Source organism: Eptesicus fuscus, chromosome 19 (assembly GCF_027574615.1).
Source record: "Eptesicus fuscus isolate TK198812 chromosome 19, DD_ASM_mEF_20220401, whole genome shotgun sequence".
NCBI lineage: Eukaryota > Metazoa > Chordata > Mammalia > Chiroptera > Vespertilionidae > Eptesicus > Eptesicus fuscus.
The window spans coordinates 16,873,418-16,897,734 of NC_072491.1; the positions used below are offsets into that span (position 1 = coordinate 16,873,418).

General features: G+C 35.9%; 1 protein-coding gene across 4 annotated transcripts in view; it reads left to right on the forward strand.

Moving 5' to 3' along the window:
• Positions 1-24,009, forward strand: part of OXR1 (oxidation resistance 1) — a 267,355-nt gene extending 243,346 nt beyond the window's left edge. For 3 of the 4 annotated variants that reach the window (XM_028155953.2, XM_054708782.1, XM_054708783.1), the window contains 6 exons: positions 10,038-10,118; positions 11,931-12,056; positions 12,823-12,975; positions 15,421-15,516; positions 19,729-19,802; positions 22,138-24,009. In XM_028155953.2, coding sequence (XP_028011754.2) covers positions 10,038-10,118; positions 11,931-12,056; positions 12,823-12,975; positions 15,421-15,516; positions 19,729-19,802; positions 22,138-22,273 — 666 coding nt within the window. In that variant the 3' untranslated portion in view covers positions 22,274-24,009. The remainder of the gene's footprint in view (positions 1-10,037; positions 10,119-11,930; positions 12,057-12,822; positions 12,976-15,420; positions 15,517-19,728; positions 19,803-22,137) is intronic. The other variant, XM_054708784.1, reaches the window with a different exon arrangement.
• Positions 24,010-24,317: the final 308 nt, after the last annotated feature.

Here is a 24,317-nt window from a genome sequence, read left to right on the forward strand (position 1 = left end):
AAAGAAAGAAAATCTCAGTCAACCTTACTATTTAAGAATCCTATTTATTTATTTGTCAGTACAAATATGTGTGCATTATTTGTTAGAAATGTGGTGCTAAGTATTCTTTCTGTGCTATTTCAGGATTATGTCTCATCTTATGAATGTTAATTTTCTTTTTTCCGTGATTGTAGGTGATTTAATAAATAGGGCTAGTTATATCCTTAGAAGCAGAAGTGACTTTGGAAGGTGCCACCCATAAGTGTTAAGCATGTAAAATATCAAGATGACTTTAATTGGTGTTACTTTTAATCGGGCTTGAGAGTACCTTATATGTTCTTTTATTTTTACGTTGAGTGATTTCTAGTTTTTATTTATCAGCACAGGGATTTAGGAAACTGAAGTGATTGGACTGGGTAAATTTGTCATCAGATTTATCAGAATAGTCAATAAACACAGGTTTTTTTTAAAAGCAAGAACAGTGAAGCTATTCATGTATATTTTATTTGCAATTAGAGTAACCATCATTAGTTTTCTAAGACTTAAATTGTTTTAATTTATTACACATAAAGGCAAAATAAATTGTAGATGTTTTGGATTTTATAGGTCATTATAATGTATATCACAATTACTACACTCTCCAATTTTTGTTCAGCCTTATAGGAAGCTGTTACATGATTTTTTCAGATATGAAAGCATGGTTCTCACTGGTCTTCAGCTCTGCCATATGTCTAGTTTATATGTATTATTTCATTTAATCTTCACAGTAACTTTGCATAGTCAGTAGTATTAGGCCTATTTTAAAGATGGGAAAACAGATATAGGGTCGTTACTGAACTAAGCTGTCCTGGAGCAGAGACAGCTTGACCCCAGCACATTCTTTTCCCCACTGGGTTGCCTTTGAGAATCTTCTAAAATGGTAATACAATACAGTATAATGTGCTTTCATGTGTAGACAAGCTCAGGTCCTGGTTTTCTGTTTTAAAGTAGATACCTTAGGAGCTGTAGGGCAAGAGAAAGGGCTTAGGAAATACAGGTTAGGTTAGCAATTTTCCTACTTGTTTTGTAGATTGAGGTTTCCTATAAGATTGCATCTGCCAAGGGACTTTTCTGCTTTAAAACTGAAAATAGAAAATAATTCTTCTAGGAGAATAACAAGTGTTTCTCATTTTTGGACTTGTATTTTGCAGCTTTTTACAGTTCTATCTTTGCTGAACTGATTAGCAGAATGGTATAGACTTAAGAGAAGACATAAGTCTTATAGTTAGTACTAATGTGGCCATATTTATATAAATTATCATAGTTGTCTAAATGCTCATGCATAGTATCATATTTGACCTTACAGTAACCTTGGTGCTAATCAGAGATAGATTTTTTTTTACTTTATATGAGTGTTAAGGATGAAAGACATTAACTGATAAGTAGAATATGCTCCAAAATATGTGGAAAGAAGTTAAACCTTTGCCAATTAGCTTTATAATGAGCACCATATTTATAAGCATGCTTAACCTTTCTATCTTTATTTTTTAAAAGCTGTTTTAGAGTTTGTTCTGACAAACCACCTAAGTTTTAATCTTCTAATTATTTACTTGAAGTGACTTGTATATTTTATATGCCCATGTACTGTATTCTACCTTTTTAATGTCTGTCAAATTATCATTTGCTTGGGAGTTATAAGGCTATTTTATAATAAGGATGTAGGTTTAATCAGATTAAAGTCACAAATAATTAAATAGCAACACTGATCTCTGTCAGCATCCATACTTCTCTAATTTAGTCATCTTTTTTTTTTTTTTTTTTTTTTTTTCTAAACCCTCTTATGACAAGACAGTTGTTTTGTGGTTTTGGGTTTTTTTCTTTTGTATTTTAGAATTTTACATATGAAAACATCAGAGAAAAGCTCCTAAGATGAATTATTTACATCTGTGTAAGAATTAGCTCACAGATAGAATTTTAAGAACAACTAACTTAAATGTAAAATTTTTTCCAGTGACCTCAGCTCACTGTAATAATTATAGTAATGATAAAATTATATATTTCTACTAACACTGTGTACTTCTAATAATGCCGTGTATTACTTTAAACACGAGTTATTTTATTTAATCCTTAACCTGTGAAATATTGCTACTGTGATCTTCATTTTATTAAACAGAGGCATATAGCAGTCATACTAAAACCAATAAGGGTCACAGCTGTGGTTTGAGTCCAGGCATTATGGCTCTAGTATATACCTAGGTCTCTGAGGGATATATGTATAGAAAGATGATGTGCAGAGCTAGGATTTAAAGCTAAATTTAATTGAAGATATAAGGACCCTCAGGATTTTTTTTTTCTTTAGGTGTTCTTTATCAAGTTGAAGAACTACCCTTCCTATTCCTAGGTTGCTAAGACTTTTAATCATGAATGAATGTTGGATTTTAAATAGTGCTTTTTTTTGCATCTATTGATATAATCTTACAATTTTTTTTCTTTAGCCTGTTGATGTGATGGATTACATCAGTTTATTTTCAAATACTGAAGTACCTTGCAAATGCCTTGTGTACCAGGAATAAGTCTCATGTGGTCATTGTACATAATTCTTTTTATAAATTGTTGGCTTCAGTTGGCTAATATTTGCTTGAGACTTTTTGCATGTATATTTCCTTTCTCATTTATTTATTTATTTATTTATGTAATGCTGGTATCAGAAAATGAGTTTGGAAGTATTTCCTCTGCTTGTATGTTCTCGAAGAGATTGTAGAGAATCAGTATAATTTTTTCCTTAAATGTTTGATAGGATTCACCAGTGAATCCATCTGGGTTTACTCCAGATACTCGGTCAGCATCTGGGATCATAACCACTTTGGGTTTCTTTGTAAATACAGAGTCAGCTACCATAGTGTATATATTTTTGCTTTGCAAAAGTCAATATAATAATAATAGCCAGGTAAGGATTAAGTAATATTAATAATAATAGTGGCCAGAATCTAAATCTGTCCAGTTTTTCTCCTTTTTATACTCATGTCATTCATAGCTTTCAACAAATTTGCATAGCTTTTTGTTGAGTTACCTTGGTGTTTGTATACTGGTAGCTAATCTATTTTTGTTGGCTAAAATGGGGCCTAGTATCTTCTGTTTTGGAAGGTTATTAATTATTAATTCAACTTTTTATCTATATATAGGCCTATTCAGATGATCTGTTTCTTCTTGTGAGTTTTAATGATTTGTGTCTTTCAAGGAATTGGTCCATTTCATCTAGGTTATCAAATTTGTGGGTATAGAGTTCTTTATAATATTTCTCTATTATTCTTTTAATGTGCAGAGAATCAATATTGATGGTCCTCTTCATTGCTGATACAATTAATTTGTGTACTTTCTTATTTTAGTCTTGCTAGAAGTTTATCAATTTTATTGATATTTTTGTTACCAGCAAGACAATGAGGCCTTGGTTCTTGTCTTGATGGAAAGATTTTAATCAAGAGACAAAGTGCAACAAAGCAAGCAAGAATTTATTGGACAGCAAAAACACACTTAGGACAGTGAAACAGAGAAGGGCATAGAAGAAGCAACAGGAGAGCCTAGGCTGGGTTGCTTTGGCTCACTGGGAAGTCAGAGAAAAGGGGGCCTTGGATACAGGTTTAGGGGGTTAACCTGGGATCAGCTGTCACTGCCCACTGCTCCTCTGGTTGCAAGTCTTCTGGGGTCCCTTAGAGTTTAGGGCAATGGTCAGCAAACTCATTAGTCAGCAGAGCCAAATATCAACAGTACAACGATTGAAATTTCTTTTGAGAGCCACATTTTTTAAACTTCTTCTAACGCCACTTCTTCAAAATAGACTCGCCCAGGCCGTGGTATTTTGTGGAAGAGCCACACTCAAGGGGCCAAAGAGCTGCATGTGGCTCGCGAGCCGTGGTTTGCCCACCACTGGTTTAGGGTATACATGCCTGGGTCCTTTGTGTTCAGGGTATTTATCTCTCTTGCAAGTCGAGATTTTAGGGAGGTGTCAGTGGAGGGTCTCAATTGAATATTCATCAGCTTTCCAAGTGTGCTTCTTCCTGGTCATGGTTTCCACTGATTGGTCGACACCACAGCAGGGGTTTTTTTCTTAGTGCAGCTGGTCCTGAGGTTAGCCATGGCATGGAGTTGCTCGTCTGGTTTTGCTGTTTTTCTGGGCCTTGAGCTGAAATACAACTGAGCCTAGAAGTTATCTCTAGGGAGGAAAAGTCAGGGGGTCCAAACCACATGACCAGTGATATGTTAGGGGAGGAAAGGGACCCTGGAGACTATTGTCCCTATAATTGTCCTTTGTTAGGCACCCAGGCCTTTCCATCCTGGTGACCTTCTGTTCCTGGCCCATTGTCCTTGCTGTGTTCATGTCTGTCTACCACATTTTTCAAAGACGTGGCTTTTGGTTTTGTTGATTTTTCTCTATTGATTTTCTATTTTATTGATTGCTGCTATAGCTTCATTTAGTCCAAAATACTTTTTCTTCACAGGATTTTTTTGACTATGCATTAATAAGAAGTGTGTTGTTTAAAAGTATTTTAGTATTTTCCCACTATTCCTCTGTTATTGATTCTAGTTTAATTTCATTTTGGTCTGAGAGTATTCTTTTTTATTTATATTTATTGAGGTATGTTTTATGGCCCAGAATGTGGTCTGTGTTGTGAATGTTCCATGTGAGCTTGAGAAAAATGTGTATTCTACTGTTGCTGGAGGAGTTATTTTATTTATTTATTTTTATTGTTTATATTATTACATATGTCTCCTTTTTCCCCCGATTGACCCCCTCCCCGTGCCACTCCCACTCCCCAGGTGAAAGAGTTATTTTATACATGTCAATTAGATCCAATAAATTGAAGGTACTCTTTAATTCAGTTATGTCCTTACTGATGTTTTGTCCACTAATTTCTGAATCGCCTATAGTTTTGAAGTCTTCCAACTATAATAGTGGATTTATATATTTCAGATTTATGTAATGAGTATTATTTTCCTCTTACATGCTATGCAGAAAAGAGATTATTCCCTTTTTATGAGATTCACTTCTGATATTTATTGTTCCAGTAAGCTAATACCATATATGCATATTATAGTTGAATGGTTTTAGGTAGTTAACAGGTTTCTTTTTGACTAAAAGAACAGTGAATATATCAGCTTTCTCATGAAAATCTGAGTCATCTGCAAATATACTTAATAGGAAGTAATTTTAAATGCAGAAAATTTATTCATATCATAACTTTGATTTGTTTTTAATTAATTCTGGATTTAATTTCCCCCCCTCAATTTGCAGTTATCTAATTCATGATTCTCTGTTTGCTCCTTTTTATACCTCCTTTAGTATAGTGTCATAAAGAGTCATTTTGAAAGCAATAGTTTTAATTTAAGGCAAAAATAAGCAAATGTTTGCCATAATTCGGGTTTTATTTTATAATACGATTTTGTTGTATATGATGAAATTATAGAACAAAGGGTGACCTCAAGGATGCTGCTGAATGCCCTTTTTGTTAGACACAACAGTCACACTTAAATTTCCTCCTGTTTAGTATATTTTTGGATACCAAAGTAAGTATAAATGTCATCTCCTTTTACTAAAGAATAACAGTAAGGAATAAGTAAGGAATAAAAATGGCATATTCACAGCTATCTGCCAGACTTTTATTATTCTGGAAGCCAGTTGGAGGAAGGAGATTTTTGGTTGGTTTGTGGGATAATCTTAGGGGAAAATACTGGAGCATCCTGGAAGGAGGACTATTAGACCAAAATATTGGTCTTTATATCTAGAAGAACATGTTCTTACTTATGGGATTGACAGCATCCTATAAATATAAAGCAAATAAAAACTAAAATTTACTTTATTTTCAGCTGTTGTTCTGTTATGATTGTTGTTGGTTGTCCCTTTGTATAGAAATGGGTAACTTTAATCCTGTCATTAATTTGTTATTCTTGTCAAGGGCTGAAAAGACTAGAGAGTAAGCACTTAATTCTGCAGAAGGTAGGCCAGTTGTACTTCAGACCTCTGAGATTTAGCAGTACATGCAACATTTAATTCCTCAATAAATTTCTTTTTACACTTTTAATTGGAGGGTCTTGGTTTCCTCACCTGTGTATCCTTAATAATTAAAAATGTAATATAAGACATTTTGTAGAAAAATATCTATTTTCTGCTTAGGTTTAATGTTTTGGGTAAAGTAATAAATTCTATACATGGAGTATGATTTACCAGGGATAAAAATTAAGACTAATTCTAGTTCCATCATATATTCTAGGATTCTATATCTCTTTATTCTTTCGTTTTCAGAAGAGGAAGTATATTTCTGTACTCATTTGATATCAAATCCCTTGATATCAAACTCTTGATAGTTTTATGTGTCTTCATCACAGCATGAGTAAATATTTAGAAGGTAAAGGAAGTGGTGAGTTTGTAAGACTTAATAAAGTCTACATTTTTTTAAAGTATTAAGGACATTAAAGAAATTTTGAATTTATCAAATGTTTACAATGGCAATTCATGGTTCCCTCACCAATAACTTCTGTTGTCAGTGATGTTGATGAAATTAGATTATTGCTGTTCCATTTCGAGAGCTTATAATTCAGTTTTACTTCCTCCAGGAAGTGTGTTTAATATGGTAAAAGAAGGGGCTTTAAGAAATAAGTGTAAGATTGGTGTTAACTAGAGGGGATAGAAGGTATTCAGAGGAGATAAGTCATATAATTTGAAAATACTTGGCTAGGGGACTCCTGACTAGACTGAATGCCATGGGAAAAATAAAGAAAAATATAATTGACCATTAAATATCTAGTAGAGATTTATTTTGCTAGCCATAGAAAAGCAGGGTTTTTATTTTTATTTTTTGGTTTTTAATTGAATTTACTGGGGTGACATTGGTTAATAAAATGTTATCGGTTTAGGTATACAGTTCTACAATACATCATTGGTATGTTGAATTGTGTGTTTACCACCCCTGGTCAAGTCTCCTTTCATCACCATTTATCCTTTTTATTTTTAGTGCCTAATTGTTGTTTTTTCATGTTCACTGAGAATTCTGTTGTTCTCAATGGAAAGGTCTTTAATATTTGTATCTAATGCTGAAATTGAAAATTAATTTCAGAAAAGTCATTCAAGGTACACAAAATAGTTGAGCTCTCAAAACTGAAATATTTTAATATCAAAAATAAAAATAAATGAGAAAGCTCTTCAGATATTATCCTTCAATACTTAGGGTAATAGGCAAAAAAACGATCAAGAAAAAGTAGTGTTAGTAGTAGTTCTCATTTGCTATATGCTGGGCACTACACTCAATCCTTTCTTTATATGCATTTTATATAAAAACCCTATTCAGTATGAACTCTTATTATTTCTATTGTTTTATGATGAAATAGAAAAGGAAGGGACCAAACCAGGTCCTTCTGATCCCCCAGAAGTTGGAGATCATAACCACTTTGGGTTTCTTTGTAATTAGAGAGTTACCAGGTGTACTGGTTAATAATGCGAATTTTGTAATCAAAGAAAAAACGATAATTTCAAGAGAAACATCAAAAGCGCTTTATTCAAAGTAATGTCCATCACTAGCTACACATTTCCCCCATCTTTCAAGGTAATTTGTGGATACCGTCCCAATAGTACTTTTCTTGTTTTGAGGCAAACCATTCAGAGATCCAATTTTCCACTTCTTCATATGTTTTGAAGTACTGCTCAGAAAGTGCGTGTGCCCTCGATCAGAACAAGTGGTAATCTGAAGGAGCAAGGTCTGGTGAATACAGCAGGTGGGTTAATACTTCTCAGGCAAGATCTTTTAACGTATCTCTAACTGGTTTTGAAGTGTGTGATGGTGTGTCATCACCAAGCAAAAGTACTTTGCCGTGTCTTCTGGCCCATTCTGGTGGTTTTACGATCAAAGCGTGGTTCAAATTGATTATTTGTTGTCGGAGGCGATCAGTATTAACATTTCACATGGTTTTAGAAGATCATAATACACCACACCTTCCTGATCCCACCAAATGCAGAGCATTGTATTCTTTCCAAAGCGATTTGGCCTTGCAGTTGATGTTGATGGTTGACCTGGATCAACCCATGATTTTGTGCGTTTGGGATTCTCAAAATAAATCCACTTTTCATCGCCAGTTACAATTCGATGCAAAAAAGACTTTCTTTCGTGCAGTTGAAGCAACAGTTTACTGATGACTTTTCGGTTTTCCATTTGTCTTTTGTTCAGTTGATGTGGCACCCATTTTCCTTCCTTTAAAATCTTTCCCATTGCTTGTAAACCATCAGAAATTGTTTACTGAGCAACATTTAATCTCTTCTGCAAGTTGTTTTTGAGTTTGACAAGCATCTTCATCCAATAATGCTTGTAATTGTTGGTCTTCAAACTTTTTCGGTTGACCTGGATGTTCTTTGTCTTTCACATCGAAATCATCACTTTTAAAGCATTTAAACCAGTATTCACAAGTATCTTGAGATGGAGCATGTTCACCATAAGCTTCCCGAAGTATACGATAACTTTCAGCAACACTTTTCTTCAAAATAAAGTAACAAATTAAAACTTCCCGCAAATGCTCTTATTTTGGCACGAAATTCAACATTTTTAAGGGTAAAAATATCTATGATGTTAACACCTTCAGAAAATTTGACATATGAAGTTTTGAAGCTTGCTGTTAATACAAGAAAATAGCATACATATCAAATCGCATATATATATATATATATATTAACATATGTGTAACTCCATCTATTGAAAAAAATCCGCATTATTAACTGGTACAACTGATAGCTATCATATTGACTTTTGCAAAGTCGATATGATAGCTGTATTGCTTTGCAAAAGTCAATATAATAACAATATTATTGCTTTGCAAAAGTCAATATAATAACAATGGCCAGGATGGAAATCTCTCTAGTTTCTTTTCCTTTTTTTCTGTTCTCATGTCTTTCATAGCTTTCATAACAGGTTTACATAGCTCTTTCTAGAATTACCTTTAAGATTACAGGTGGCTAATTCATTTCAGTTGGCTAGAAAAGCGCGTTTTAAATCCTAAATTCAAAATCTAAACTCTATGGGCCAATTGGTTTAACTGCATTTTGTTTCCGTAACCTCTACACATTTGATCACAAGAGCAATTTGTCACAGCTCAGGAGAATCAGCACATATTTATGGCAGCACCAGAGTTCATTATATTATGGTTACCATTTGGGGAATTAAATCACAATCTGAAAAAGCTATAGGAGCTGTTGTGTCAATCTGAGGAAATTTGTCTGTTTTTTGTGGGCTTGTTGTAATAATGTTTATCCACTATGGCTTTCAACTTCAGAACTATACAAGAGACTGGTCTAGGCAATTACAGAATTTCCCTTAGGAATTTAGAATATAGAAAAGTCATTAAGTTTTATTCACAAATAACTGCTACAGTAGCAACCATAAAGAAATATACAGGCGAGGCAAAAACCGGAGTGTCACTTAAAAATACTGAAGTAGGCAACATGCCTGAAAAGGTACTGCTGATTAGATTAGAAAACCTAATTTGTACTTTCTGGAGCTTATTTTTCTTGTTATCTAAAATTTCCTTCATATCTTTTTCTTGCTTCCTCCTTTTTTTTTTTTCCCTGATACAGATCATATAGTATGGGTATGTTTGTCACCTTTGCCTAGAAGGATTTTTTCCAGCATTGCCATTAGGATGCAGTGTTTGAACTAAACTGATTCAGAGAGGAGGGTGGAAACTACCATTTTCTTTGTAAACTGAGCAAGACTTTTAGATTTTAAATATAATAATCTTTGGTGTTAGCAAAGCAATGTCATGTTTTACATGTTTCTTTTATAATTCTTTCCTTTATAATTCTACATGAAACAATCCTTAAAATAAACCGTATATTGCGAACTAGTTGGATGTAGTGGTTAAACTCACTATGTATATTTCACTGTAGTTTGATATATAAATCTCTTGGATTTTTAGCATGGAGTTGGGGAAAGAAATCCTGTTTACACTTCTTTCCCCTTTCAAGTTTCTCCATTTTTTACATTTGTTTTGGCTATTTTTCTCAATTGTCAGTGGAATTATTGTCTTCCTGTCTCCATATTCAGGTAGTGTCAGTGGCTGAGTATCACCGCAGGATCGATGCTCTAAATACTGAAGAACTGCGCACACTCTGCAGACGTCTCCAGGTGCCCCCTTCCGTAGTTTAAACCCCTCCAGAGAGTGACTGCTCCCTGTTGTAGTGTCTTTCATCAGGGCACATCTCACTTTTGAAGGATTTGTTTCGACTGTAGCACTAAATTAGCCCATCGGAAAATTCCTTTTTGTACTAAAGAGGATAGTAATGCTTTGAAGAGCTGTAGGCTTATCTTTTCTGTCATCTTTACATTTGAAAAAGTTTCAGAGGAATTTTCTGTCACTTTAGAACTGTTCTTAGCACTGTGTGTTTCTTTGAGCGTCGAGGGGTTTCCATTTAACTTAACATTGGAAGAATGCCTTTGGTTTTAAGATTTGATCTTAAAGATGTAGTGCTATAGGAAAAATTTTAAGATTTTAATGGATAGTAAGGCTTAAATATTCTCTCTTCTTCAAAGCTACTTCAGCTGTATCAGCCCCACATCAAATATTTTAATGAAATAATTGTTTTGTTCCTGGGGTATTCCTGGTTGGTATTAGAAATACTTTAAAAAATACTAGAGTTTAGGCACAGAACTAGATTATTTGAAATTCGTTAAATAGTATTTGTGATTTTAATTTAGAAAAAAGAAAGCGATACAATTAAATTCATTTCCCAGTTTTGTGTGCTGTGTGTTTTCCTCTTCTTAGTAAGATATGTTTTCATGGCTTTGCAGGAACTACTAAGTTTTTTTTTTTTTTTCCTTTGAATGTTTCTCATGCTGCCTTGGATTTTTTTTTTAACCTTTCACATCATCAAAATGATAAAATATGATGATGTGAAAGAATTTGTAGTTTAGCTTTTCATAAAAAAAAGTACAGTTCTAAAACATGTATTGGCTAAAAATATATGCTGTTAAGTTTTGGTAAGAAATCTGTTAAAGGAACAAAATAGTTTAGCCACATTCCATTTCTGTGTAGAATCATAAGTCGTCGAGCATTGCTATGTTTTAGTTATCTGCTCCAAAATAACTCTATTTTCAAACTTAAAAATTTTATTGATGATGGTTATGTTTCAGATATTTTCTTTTCTAATGTTAGGGTGTTTTATACATTTAAATAAAATTAATATGGAAAAAAAAGCAAGTGCCAATAGCAAAGATTATATAGGAGTTTGTTTTGAAGTAATCAACATTTTTATCATTTTAAGAATATCAAAGAGATCATTTTCATCAAGCAAAAGCATTCTTTTTAATGCATCAAATTGATCTAATTTAAAACATAGATTTGTGAACAAGTTAACTTTTTAATTTGTTGTTTAGTCCAACTGGATAAAAAAAATTAAGTGTTTAGAACATAAGAGCAATGAAAGCGTTTTTTAAAATAACGGTAACTTTTTCAGTGAAGCAAGTACACACACATATCAATGAAATTATACTTTTTATTGTACTATTCTTTAAATTAAAATTTTAGCACTGAGGACGTTTTCTGAATTATTTTTGGCAAATTTTATGTTTACCATGAAAATAATAATCCCACATATTTTAAATAGCACACATAAAAAGCATTCTAGTTGGGTCACTTTTGTCCTTCATCAGCAAAATTAAAGTTTGCATGCAAAACTCTCCTTTCTCATAGAAGTATGGGCTTATCATTCATTACCTGTCCTTCTTCATGTATGGATGAGAAAAATGTCATCTTGTAGTTAAAAAGTCTTTTTCTACACTGGATCTTTTTTAATGGAGCATCCTTTGCCTTCTAAAATCCTAAATTAAAGCTTTAGCTATCTTTTCTAAGGTATAAAGTTTGATTTCTCTCAAAGGGCTGAAATTTTGAAAGCATCTTACAATTTTATATTAATATACTGCTGCTGTTTACTTCTTTAGATTGCTACAAGGGAAGACAGCAATTCAGAGCAGGTTGCTCCAGTGAAGGCAGACCTGGAGTCTGAATCCTTTAGACCAAACCTGAGTGATCCCAGTGAACTCTTACAGCCAGATCAAATTGAAAAGGTATGGCATACTCACATGTGTGCATTTCTGAGTGTATACCCCTAAGAGTAAAACAGCCTCTGTTTAGTTGTTTTGAAAACTGAGGAAGCAGGGTTATTGCTCCTAGTTTTCCTCTCCCATGAAGAAAAAGTAAACACAATATAGCAAACTGGTGTAATAGAAGATATTAGGAGATTTGGGTAAGCAAACATTTAGAAATTAACATTAGCAATTTAGATTGAGCCACTGCAAAAGCCAATATTTAATTTCTTATTTGGGTGCTAGTTACTTGCTTTCTGTGGATTATCTCATGTAGTTGTTGAGACACTTGTAGGAGTTGGATACTCTTAATTGTGTGCATTTTATAAGTGAAGAAACTTGGCCACAGATAGGTTAAGTAATTTGTTGGAATCACACAAAGTATTGAAGCTTGATTTCTAACTCTGATAGTTTGCCTCTAGAGCCCATTATTCTAGAGGTTTTTCATAATCAAGTTAATAGTCCACTCAATGTCAAGACAGAGGGCACTATAAGTAATTAATATTTCTTATGTCTGTTCTAATTTGTATCTTGTTCAGCATGATTCTTTTTCTACTGGACAAGAAAGTATTTCATGCTGAGAAATGTACAATTACTCTTCAAGCATCTCAGTATCTTTGAGAATGATAACCTACTGTTATTTTTGTAGCCTGCATTTTATAAAATACCATTCAATTCCAACTGGCATTAGTATCCTAAAAACTAACAATAAGCTACCAAGTAAATTTTAACATTTTATTTTTCAAAGCTTACCAAGCATCTTCCACCAAGAACAATTGGCTACCCATGGACTCTTGTTTATGGTACCGGGAAGCATGGCACAAGCTTGAAGACTCTTTATCGAACAATGATAGGTTTAGACACTCCAGTGCTGATGGTGATTAAAGACAGTGATGGACAGGTATGAAAATAACTATATAGACACCTTACCTTTTAACCCTTTGCACTCACTTGCTTTTTTCTCGATTCCTTTATTCTAATGCTAACCGTGTCGAGTCACACTTGACATCAGAGTGCAAAAGGTTAAGAGATTACAATAACAGAACTTTAGCATATTCTTTTGACTAAAATTATTTTTATTAGTACATTTTATTAAGTTTAACTGATAATTATTAAGTATCTTTTAATATGCAAGGCAATGCTGAGTGCTCCTGAAGGTAGATATGTACATGAATGCATTTTAAGGAGTTCTTGCCTTCAAAGAGATTATAGTCTGGTAGAAAAGAACATCTGTATCTATAAAAGCCTAAGCAACCGTTCGACCTGAAGCTATGATGTGCACTGACCACCAGGGGCAGACGCTCCAAACGGTAGGTTACCTTGCTACTGGGGTCCGGTCGATCGGGACTGGGCGAGACGGGCCAGACATGCCCTGGAGCCCTCCCGTGGTCCCTCCCTGGCCTCGATCATGTACTGGTGGGGTCCCTTGGCCTGGCCTGCACCCTCTTGCAATCTGGAACCCCTGGGGCAGTGATGGCGAACCTTTGACACGCGTGTCAGCACTGACACGCGTAGCCATTTCTGATGACACGCGGCCGCATGCCGAGGATGAAACATTTGCTGCTCCTGAGGATGAAACATTTGCTGCTCCTGAGGATGAAACATTTGCGACTAGAGTCTTGGAGTTAGTTTTTTCCTCAAAGTGACACACTACCCGAGTTATGCTCAGTTTTTTGGCGAAGTTTGACACACCAAGCTCAAAAGGTTGCCCATCACTGCCCTGGGGGGATGTCAGAGAGCCGTAGGCCAGGCCGAGGGACCCCCCCCCCCCCCGTGTATGAATCCGTTCACTGGGCCCATAGTTTAACTATATTAGTGTCTTTAATGCCAAGCAGTAAATATAAATACTTAGGAACAACAAAAATTTTTAGAGAGAGGGTTGTTTATATCTATTTGGGAAAGATAAGAATGAGGTTCACAGAAAGGGTGGAAATTGACAGTCTTGAAGCATGGGTAAAGGTTTTAAAATTAAAAAGATAATTGTGTGAAGTTGATACCAAGAGCAAAACAATAGATAAGCAAGGGAAACATTCACATGTTCCTAAAACAGCAAGTCCAAATCAATTACTAGCATTAGAGTAATAAGGCGGTGAAATAGCGATATTAATTAAAAAAACACACAACAGCACTACTACTTCTACTGATACCTTTAGTGTGCTTATTGTGCACACTTGTCTGATATTTTCTATGCATTATCTTAATTAATCATCAAAGCCCTATGAGATTGATATTTTTTTTCATTCCTGTTTTAAAGATGGGTTGATTATGACTTACGAGATGTATCAACTTTCCCAGGGTTATACACCCAGTAAAAGCAAGAATGAAAATGAACTACTATTACATGCCTAGCATAGATAAGTGTCACAAACATAATATGAGTTAAAAATCAGACACTGAGGAGTAACTTTCCATTTATAGAAAGTTCATAAATGGTCAAAACAAATCTAGGTTATTGTTGGGCTAGTGGCTTCCTTTGGAGAGGATGGAGGTGCAGAGGAGGTACAAGGAAAGCTTCTGGAGTACTGGTAATCTGTTTCTTGTCTGAATGAAGGTTAAATGGGATTTTGCTTTTGTGATCATTCAAAATTAGGCTGTCCATTTATATTTTATATATATAAGTACATACATCTACTATATATGTATCATATATACCTTTCAATAAGAAAGTCTATTTTAAAAATTAAGACTATGAAAATAGAAAGTCAAAACAGTGACTATAGAGATCATTTGTCAAGCTCTCTACATTCCATTTATGATGTAGAAACTTAGACCGAGAACATTGAAATGACTTGTTCAGGTCTTTTTATTCATTTATTCTTTTTTTTAGGGCATCTGCTGTGTATCTTGTACTATTGTAAGGCAATGGCCTTTACAGGCCAAACACTTCAGATCCAAGGGCTGCCCTCATGGAGTTTACAGTCTGATGAAGAGAAAGATAGCATACTTTTAGTGGTAGAATGTTTACCTGTCCTGAAGGGCTTTTTCTCCTGAGTGCTCCCCCGCAGCAGCATGTTATCCTTATTGTACACACATTGTGCATCTAAGTCCTCCTGAAATGTGGAAGCGACTTTTGAAGATTGTCTGTTTAATTGTTGTAATAAAAAGATGTAATCAGCATCTTTTTAGATTTTAAAACTAGGAAAAATTGAGAAACTGATATGATTTGTACTTGGCATTAATGTGAATTATATAGCCACTGATCATGTTTCCCTTTGTTAGTACAAATAGATAAAACTATACTGGATTTCTTTTATTTATTAATTTACATTTTTTTTGCACATTTTACTTAAACATATATAATAGAATAATGCTTAATAAAACAATATGCTTTTGTTTTTATCCTTAGGTTTTTGGTGCATTAGCAAGTGAGCCATTTAAAGTGAGTGATGGCTTCTATGGTACTGGAGAGACCTTTGTTTTTACCTTCTGTCCAGACTTTGAGGTAAGGATGGTTATTCCAACTTTCCATCTATAAATAGATGCCATAATGAAAGGAACATGCACTTTGGAGTCTTGTGTACTTGCGCTTGTCTCTCATCTCAGCCTTTTACTCACTGAAAATATCACTTTTTTATAATTTTGAGCTTCATTTTTTCTGTGGCTAGAATGGGGACCATAAAGTGCACCAGAATTGTTTAAAAATTAAATGAGAATCTGATATGTACAATACTTGGACTGGTGCGAGACTACATTATGGGCTCAGAAACAAGTATACAGCATTATTGCTATTCTGTATATGAACTGCCATTATGAAATTCCTAGAAACTTTTAATGACTAAAAAAGCATAATGATGTACATCTTGAAAACCTAAAAGATAAATTATTTTTGTTTCATTCAAAAGCGATTACCTTTTTGTTTTCTTTATAGTGGCTTGACTAACTTAAATTGAAAACATTCTAATGCCAATCAGATCTAAAATGTAAAGGTATACATAAATTTTAATGAATGTGTGATTCTATTTAAAACATTGAGTGCAACCCTAGCATCTCAGGTACATTAAGGTTTAGCATGTCAAACCTTTCCCAAGAGATGAAATTATGATCTTGAATAAAGGAATCAACAGATTTGGTTTAAAAAAATAAGTGTTCTCTATGAACAGTTTCTATAATGAACAAAATAGGAAGGATTTGATAATACAATAGAAACTTCCTTAACAAACTTGCACTTAACTGGCTCACCAGATTAGCCAGTGTTTTCCATTCCCTTCACGAAACATACCAACCGATGCCTACACCTCACTGCAATCTATAGTTGTTGCATAAATTTTAAAATTCAGTGGTGCTTATTCTCAAAACTTTTAATGCTATTCTACATAATTGTTATAATGTAATTAAATGTTATATAATTGAAAAAGTGAGTGTTAAGTTTTATCTTATTTAAACTATAATGAATTCTTTGGAAAAATTAGGTAAGGTTAAGGTGCTAGAAATTGCTATTATATTAAGTTTAGATAAAACTCTCATGAAAGCTTAGAAAAAAATATTTAGGGATATTAACATCTAGAAGTTTTCCCCTTGGATGTCTCAAGTATTTTTTATTTTCTCTTTGCTCTTTAAAGAAATTGAAACGGGAAATTATAAACATGTATCATGGGCTTTTATAAGAACTAGAGGCCCAGTACATGAATATGTGCACCAGTGAGGTCCCTCGGCCTGGCCTGCAGGATCGTGCTGAAACCGGCTCTCCAATATCCCCCGAGGGGTCCTGGATTGCGAGAGAGTGCAGGCCAGGTCAAGGGACCCTACTGATGCACGATTAGGACCAGGGAGGGATGCGGGAGGTTGGCCAGCCGGGGAGGGACCATGGGAGGGCTCCAGGATATATCCGGCCCGTCTCTCCCAGTCCCAATCAGCCAGACCCCAGCAGCAAGCTAAACCTACCGGTCGGAGCATCTGCCCCCTGGTGTCAGTGCATGTCATAGTGACTGGTCAATCGGTTGACTGTCTGCCCCCTGGTGGTCAGTGCACATCATAGCAAGCAGTTGAGTGACCTTAGCATATCATTAGCATATTATGCTTTGATTGCTTGAATGGAGGACCAGACACTTAGCATATTAGGCTTTTATTATATAGGACTAGAGGCCTGGTGCACGAAATTCGTGCACGGGAGTGTGTATCCCTCAGCCCAGCCTGCACCCTCTCCAATATGGGACCCCTTGAGGGATGTCCAACTGCCCATTTAGGCCCGATCCCTGTAGGACTGCTGGCTCCCAACTGCTCACCTGCCTGCATTTCTGATTGCCCCTAACCACTTATGCCTGCCAGCCTGATCACCCCTAACCACACCCCTGACAGCCTGATTGATGCCTAACTGCTCCCCTGCCAGCCTGATTGCCCCTAACTGCCCTCCCCTGCAGGCCTGGTCATTCCTAACTGCCCTCCCCTGCAGGCCTGGTCCCCCCCCCCCAACTGCTCTCCCCTGCAGGCCTGGGTCCTCCACAACTGCCCTTCCTTGCAGGCCCAGTCGCCGCCAACTTCCCTCCTCTGCCAGCCTGGTCACCCCTAACTGCCCTCACCTGCAGGCTTGATTGCCCCCAACTGCCCTCCCTTGCAAGCCTGGTCCCTCCCAACTGCCCTCCCCGGCTGGCCATCTTGTGGCAGCCATCTTGTGTTCACATGGGGGCAGGATCTTTGACCACATAGGGGCAGCCATATTGTGTGTTGGAGTGATGGTCAATCTGCATATTACTCTTTTATTAGATAGGATAGAGGCCTCGTGCACGGGAGGAGGCCGGCTGGTTTGCCCTGAAAGGTGTCCCGGATCAGGGTGGGGGTTCCCCTTGGGGTGTGGGGCGGCCTGGGCGAGGGGCCTGTCGTGGTTTGCAGACCGGCCACTCAAGCGGAGGCCCTGGTATCTGGGATTTATTTATCTTCTATAATTGAAATTTTGTAGCCTTGAGCGGAGCCAAGCCTCCTGCTTGCTCTGTGGCCGCAGCCATTTTTGTTGGGATTTATTTATCTTTTATAATTGAAACTTTGTAGCCTTGAGCAGAGGCCAAGGCAGGCCAGGGCTGGGGAAGCTTGGCCTCCTCCATCACTGGGGGCAACTCATGCCTCCTGCTCTCTCCAGCTCCGTGGCTGCCGCCATTTTTGTTGGGATTTATTTATCTTCTATAATTGAAACCTTGTATCCTTGAGTGGAGCCCTGGGTCCGCCAGGGTGTGTGGAAAGCTTGGCTTCCTCCATTGCCGGAGAAACCCAAGCCTCCTGCTTGCTCCGTGGCCACAGCCATCTTGGTTGGGTTAATTTGCATACTCCTGATTGGCTGGTAGGCATGGCTTGTGGGTGTAGCGGAGTGATGGTTAATTTGCATATTACTCTCTTATTAGATAGGATGATAAAAGTAAAATACATACCCAAAGAAATTACCTTGGCCCTATATCAAAATCCTATATAATAAAAGGCTAATATGCAAATAACGGTGGAATGACCGGTCACTATGACACGCACTGACCACTAGGGGACAGACGCTCAATGCAGGAGCTACCCCCTGGTGGTCAGTGCACTCCCACAGGGGAAGTGCCGCTCAGCCAGAAGTCGTGAGCTGGGCTCACTGTTGGCAATCGCAGCAGTGGTAGTGGGAGCCTCTCTTGCCTCTGTGGCAGCGCTAAGGATGTCCGACTACTGGATTAAAGCTGTCAGTCGGAAATCCCCTGAGGGCTCCAGGACTGGGAAAGGGCACAGACCGGGCTGAGGGATACCACCCCCTCCACCCCCCCGAGTGCACAGATTTTGTGCACCGGGCCTCTAGTATTACAGTATTATCAAATTAATGCACGTTTATGTTTAACACTAGCGTTCCTGTTGCAGGAAAAATCCTGCAATAGGGTTTCCTGCTGCACTCTATCCCGCCCTGCCTGCTCTCCTCCCTTCTCCTCCACCCCGCCTTCTCCTCCAGCCCGCTCTCCTTCCTTCTCCCCTGGCCCCGCCTCCGCTCCTCCCTTCTCCCCCACCCCGCCTTCTCCTCCAGCCCGCTCTCCTTCCTTCTCCCTCGGCCCTGCCTTCGCTCCTCCCTTCTCCCCCGGCCCTGCCTGCTCAACTTCCTTCTCCCCCCGCCTGCCTCTGCTCCTCCCTTCTCCTCCCCCTTGCTTGCTTGCTTCTCCGCAGCTTTGCTCCCTTCTGCAGCTCTTGGCTTCTTTCTACGCTGTCTTGATATGCAAATTAGCCACCATCTTTATTGGGGTAATTTGCATATTCGTCCTGATTGGTTGGTGGACGTGGCTTGGCTGGTGGGCGTAGCAAAGGTGTGGTCAATTTGCATATTTGTCTATTATTATATAGGATTAAAAGTTAATGGCATCCACATCAGTGTTTTAAATTGATTTTCAATTTTGTTCAACTATTTTCATTAACAATTTAATTCTTAATACCTGTAGAGTCAGAAAAGAGAAGTATGTGTCAAGAGGTAAGGAATTGGAGGAATTGGAATTGAAGATTACGTTGCAGTAGAACATGTGCTTTTAAATTTAGTCATACAAACAGTGAAACCCAAAGCACCACAACTTCTGCCCAAACGCTTTGTTCTTGTTCTAGTTTCTCTTACTATCCATCTAGGCTTTAACTGTTTGGAGCTTAGGAGAATTAACTGTTTAGTGACCATTTCATCTACATATTTAAAGCTCTTTTTTTTTTTTTTTTTTTTTCATTTATGTAGGTCTTTAAGTGGACAGGTGATAATATGTTTTTTATCAAAGGAGACATGGATTCCCTAGCTTTTGGTGGTGGAGGGTAAGTCTCCTGAACATTTTGCCATGAGATTTTTAAGAAACTTTATTTATATTACTTTTATTTGTGTTATTTATAAAATAAGTTATCTTTTGAAAGTTTGACATTAGAATCCTAATTTGTACATAATGTTTAAGAAAGTGTAATTTATTTGCAAGAAGGTGATTAAGTGTAGTATTTGAAACCATTGGTAGAATATTTGTTTAGTCATTTTAAAATGCTGTTTAGTTCATTCCCTTTTTATTAAAACCCATCTGTTATTAGAGTACAATAACTCCTTAGTATTTGAAAAAGAAATATACTAATACTTTAGAACTTACCCAATTTTTAAATACCATAGTGGTTTGTTACTTCTCCCAATGTACAAAAACATGGTCCAATTGTTTTCATGTTATTCTACCCTGGAGACTATTTGGACTGATATTTTAGACAATAATAGAAAATGTTTTGCAAAATAATTTTAGTTATTCTTCCCACCCCAAGTTTTCAGGGGTTTTTTTGTTTGTTTGTTTTTGTTTTCTTACTTGTTTTGTTTGTAACCATATGAGTGAATAAGTAATTTGATTTGATTTTTTTTTTAACTGTTGGAAGTATTACATATGTTCCCTTTTTTCCCCCGTTGACCTCTTCTAGCCTTCCTACCCCCGCCCCAGGCCTTCACCACCCTATTATCTGTGTCCGTGGGTTATGCATAATGCATGCAAGGTCTTTAATTGATCTCTTCCCACCCACCTGCCTCTACCTTCCCTTTGAGGTTCGACTGTTTCGCGCTTCTATATCTCTGGATCTATTTTGTTCATCAGTAGTTTCTGCCAGAACTTGATTTTAATTAATTATACAACATGATTCCAGCAAACTAAACTAACCGTTAGCCAATTTTATAACAAATTAAGACAAGTTTACTGTCATTGAGAAAGGAGAGTACAGGCTCAGAAAATGGGAGCTACAGGGACTTGATATTCCAAATTCCAGACAGAAGCCCCAAAGAAATCAAAATCATGATGGTGATAAGACTGAATGTCGACTTTGGAGTCAGATAGACCCAATTCAGGTTCCAGCCTCAACATACATTATTACATGTGGGACCTTGAGCAACTCAAGTCTAACGTTTCCTAGCAGTGAATTAGAGATTGAACCCTTCATTTTAACCCCACATTTTATTTTCGATAATGTGGAACTTTATGCCTCTGAACAACTCATGTTAAATACAAGGTGAGCAAAAATAGGTTTACAGTTGTTCATATAGTAATAATACAATAATAACACAAAAATAAACTGTTTGGTCTACTCAAACTATAAACCTACTTTTGCCCACCCTGTATTTCTCAGGAATTTCTCAGTGTTAAGCCAGAGTAGTCAGTAGTCTCACTCCATATGGTTTTCTGGTCTGGGCTGCAGAGGCCCAAATTTTTAAAGCTGTTCTTAACTTTGTACTGTGAAGATTTAGTTTGGTTGAGTTGTTGTTTTTCTTAACAATAGGTCATGTTGCAAACTGCCTAACCAGGTCAAGCATTGTGGTTTTGCATTTTTTTTTTTTTTTTAGCATTATCCAAATTACAGTATACATTACTGGAAAATCTTTTTCATCACTTATTTTTGGTCGACTTTGTTATGAAATAATTGACAGGGAAGATTATAAATATACCATTCGGAAAAGTAGGTTTATAGTTGTGAGTACACAAAACAGTTTATTTTATTTTTTAATTTTTTAAATATTTTTATTGATTTCAGAAAGAGGAAGAGAGAGGGAGGGATAGAAACATTGATGAGAGAGAAGCATCAGTTGGCTGCCTCCTGCACAACCCCCTACTGGAGATGGAGCCCTCAACCCAGGCATGTGCTCTAAGAATCGAACCAGTGACCTCCTGGTGCATGGGTCCATCTCAACCACTGAGCCACACTGACCGGGCCAGAGTTTATTCTTATATGATTATCTATTAAGTATTATATTACCTTAAATACAAACAACTATAAACCTATTTTTGCCCCAGCTTGTATAGTAAAACTGTAGAGCTAAAGATAAACCCACAATATCAGGCAAAGAATAACAGCCATACTTGTATCAAAAGTTAATTATATATGAAGTTAATTTTAGAGCTTCATTTTATTTCCTGATCTTTATAGTAATATTGATTGTATAATTGGATATTAACTAGAGTTGTTGAATATTGAAATGTCTCATTTAAATTATTTTACAACCTCTGCAATTATTATTTTACAACTTGAGGCATAAGTTTCCTGTTCAAAAGGGAAAAAACAAAACAAAACTTGATTTTACTTATTTATTTAGTTAGTTATTTATAAGAGATTATTGTTAAAACTATTTTATGTGTTGCAGGGGAGAATTTGCCCTTTGGCTTGATGGAGATCTCTACCATGGAAGAAGCCATTCTTGTAAAACGTTTGGGAATAATACACTTTCTAAGAAGGAAGATTTCTTTATCCAAGACATTGAAATCTGGGCTTTTGAATAAATATAATGCTCTCTGTCTTAGCAGGATAATGGCCCAAACCTGACATGGATAAACATTGTTTGGAAAGTTCAAGAAGCAATACAACGTAACATGTTACTCGTGCTTTAAAATTAGTCCATATCACCATTTATTTCAGTTATAATTTTGGAATTTATTTTTAAAATCATGTTTTCTGTCCCAGAGTTCTTTAGGTTAGACCATGGTTATAGGTCCATGCAGTATAAAAGCTTGGGTTTTATCATAATTATGGCAGCATTTTGATCATAGTGACCACCTCACCTACAATCCATGTTATCTCAGTCTCCTAAAAGGATGGTGCTCTTTTGTTGAACCTATTTTGGTTTATTATTTTTAAAACTATATTGTTTAACTAGATTAGTCTAATTGGGGCATTAAGGGAATGAAGACTAGATACTGTTATATCTATGAGGTTGGCACAGGTGAATTTTGAACATGCTAAACTTAGTCATTCTTAAGAAGGAAAAAACACATGCCAAAATAATGCATACTTTATGGACCACTGAGTTCTAGTTTTAGTTCACACTACAACATTCTCTTTATTAATTTTGCAAATACTCTCAATTTCATTTTAATAAAAATGAAATTTGAGGAGAATTCTGGTTGAAATAGACTGCAGTGTGCATGATCTGCAGGTTTGGGCATATGCTTTCATCATTGAATTAACTGATAATTATAAAATGACAAAGGAGAATGAGAACTAGATGATTCTACTGGATTTAATATATCAAGCAAGAAAATAGTCTACTTATATATTTATAGCTTAGCAGAGTATTATACGTATAAAACTACAAAACAGCTGCGTATTTCTTCAACATTTGTGTCAGGTATACTGTTTTATAGTTCTGTTGTTTAGCCTTATTGCACACCAACTCCCAAAACATAGGTTCCTGTTCAAAAGGAAAAAAAAAAAACTTGATTTTTTTTTTTTTAGTTATTAGTTACCATTAGCATTTGCTGTTATAAAAGGGCAATGATAATAGTAGACAATTGTAACTCAGTAGACTTGTTGAATATGCAAACTTACTGTCAAGTGACCTCAAAAAAAAAAGATAGAATATACTAGTAGTTCTTATCCTCTTTTGTAGGAAGCCAATAATAAGCCGTTATGGCAATAATTCATCAGTTAATTTCAAAGCTTCATGTTATGCAAACAGAATCCTGCTGTTATACATGTGACAGTGACTTTGTGCTGAAATTTCAGCTATTCCAGATAAACAGTGTATATTATCTTGTAAATTAATGTTTAAAGGTAGTTTTGTTCTTATAGAAAGTATGGATTGCCAGGTTGCTTATAGCACTTTAAATTATTCTAAAAATGAATTTATAAGCCAAATATGTTGGCTTAGTAGTTTTAGTTGTATAGCACTTAAATATATTTAGATCTTTTGAAAATTTAGATAATTATCTTAAAAAAGCATAATGCTAATGGAAAAGAAAATGTTCTATTTAATATGCTATTGCTGAATATGAATAGAAATGCAGGGCATCATTTTCTTGTCTATGTAAAGCTCATTATAACTTAATAGTATATAGATTAAGTGTTTACAAATAGGGAATTGTAAATAAATATATTGGGTTTCCCCCCATTTGGTCTTCCACAGCAGTATTATTGTCTTTGTGGAGTTGACTAATCCTAAAAAACATCCTGATTGGATTTAAATTACAATAAGGTCATAGTGGTGTATATCAAATAAAATTAAATATATAAATGTAAATTTGAGTTTGGATTTATTGAAAACCAATTTATTTTCATATTAAGAAATCTTTGATTAATCATATCACTATCTTTTAGATATAAAAATGTTTCTATTGATGGAGGTGGTGGTGGTGGTGGTGGTGGTGGTGGTGGTGATTATAGTGGTGGTGATGACTGTGATGGTGGTACTAGTGATGGTGGTGCTGGTAGTAGTGATAGAAGGATGTGTTCCAGTAAAGGGAGCAACACAGTTTTAAAAATGGGAAAGTAAGAGGGCATTTGGCATGTGGAGAAGTGCAAGTCATTTAATATTTTTTAAATTATGTT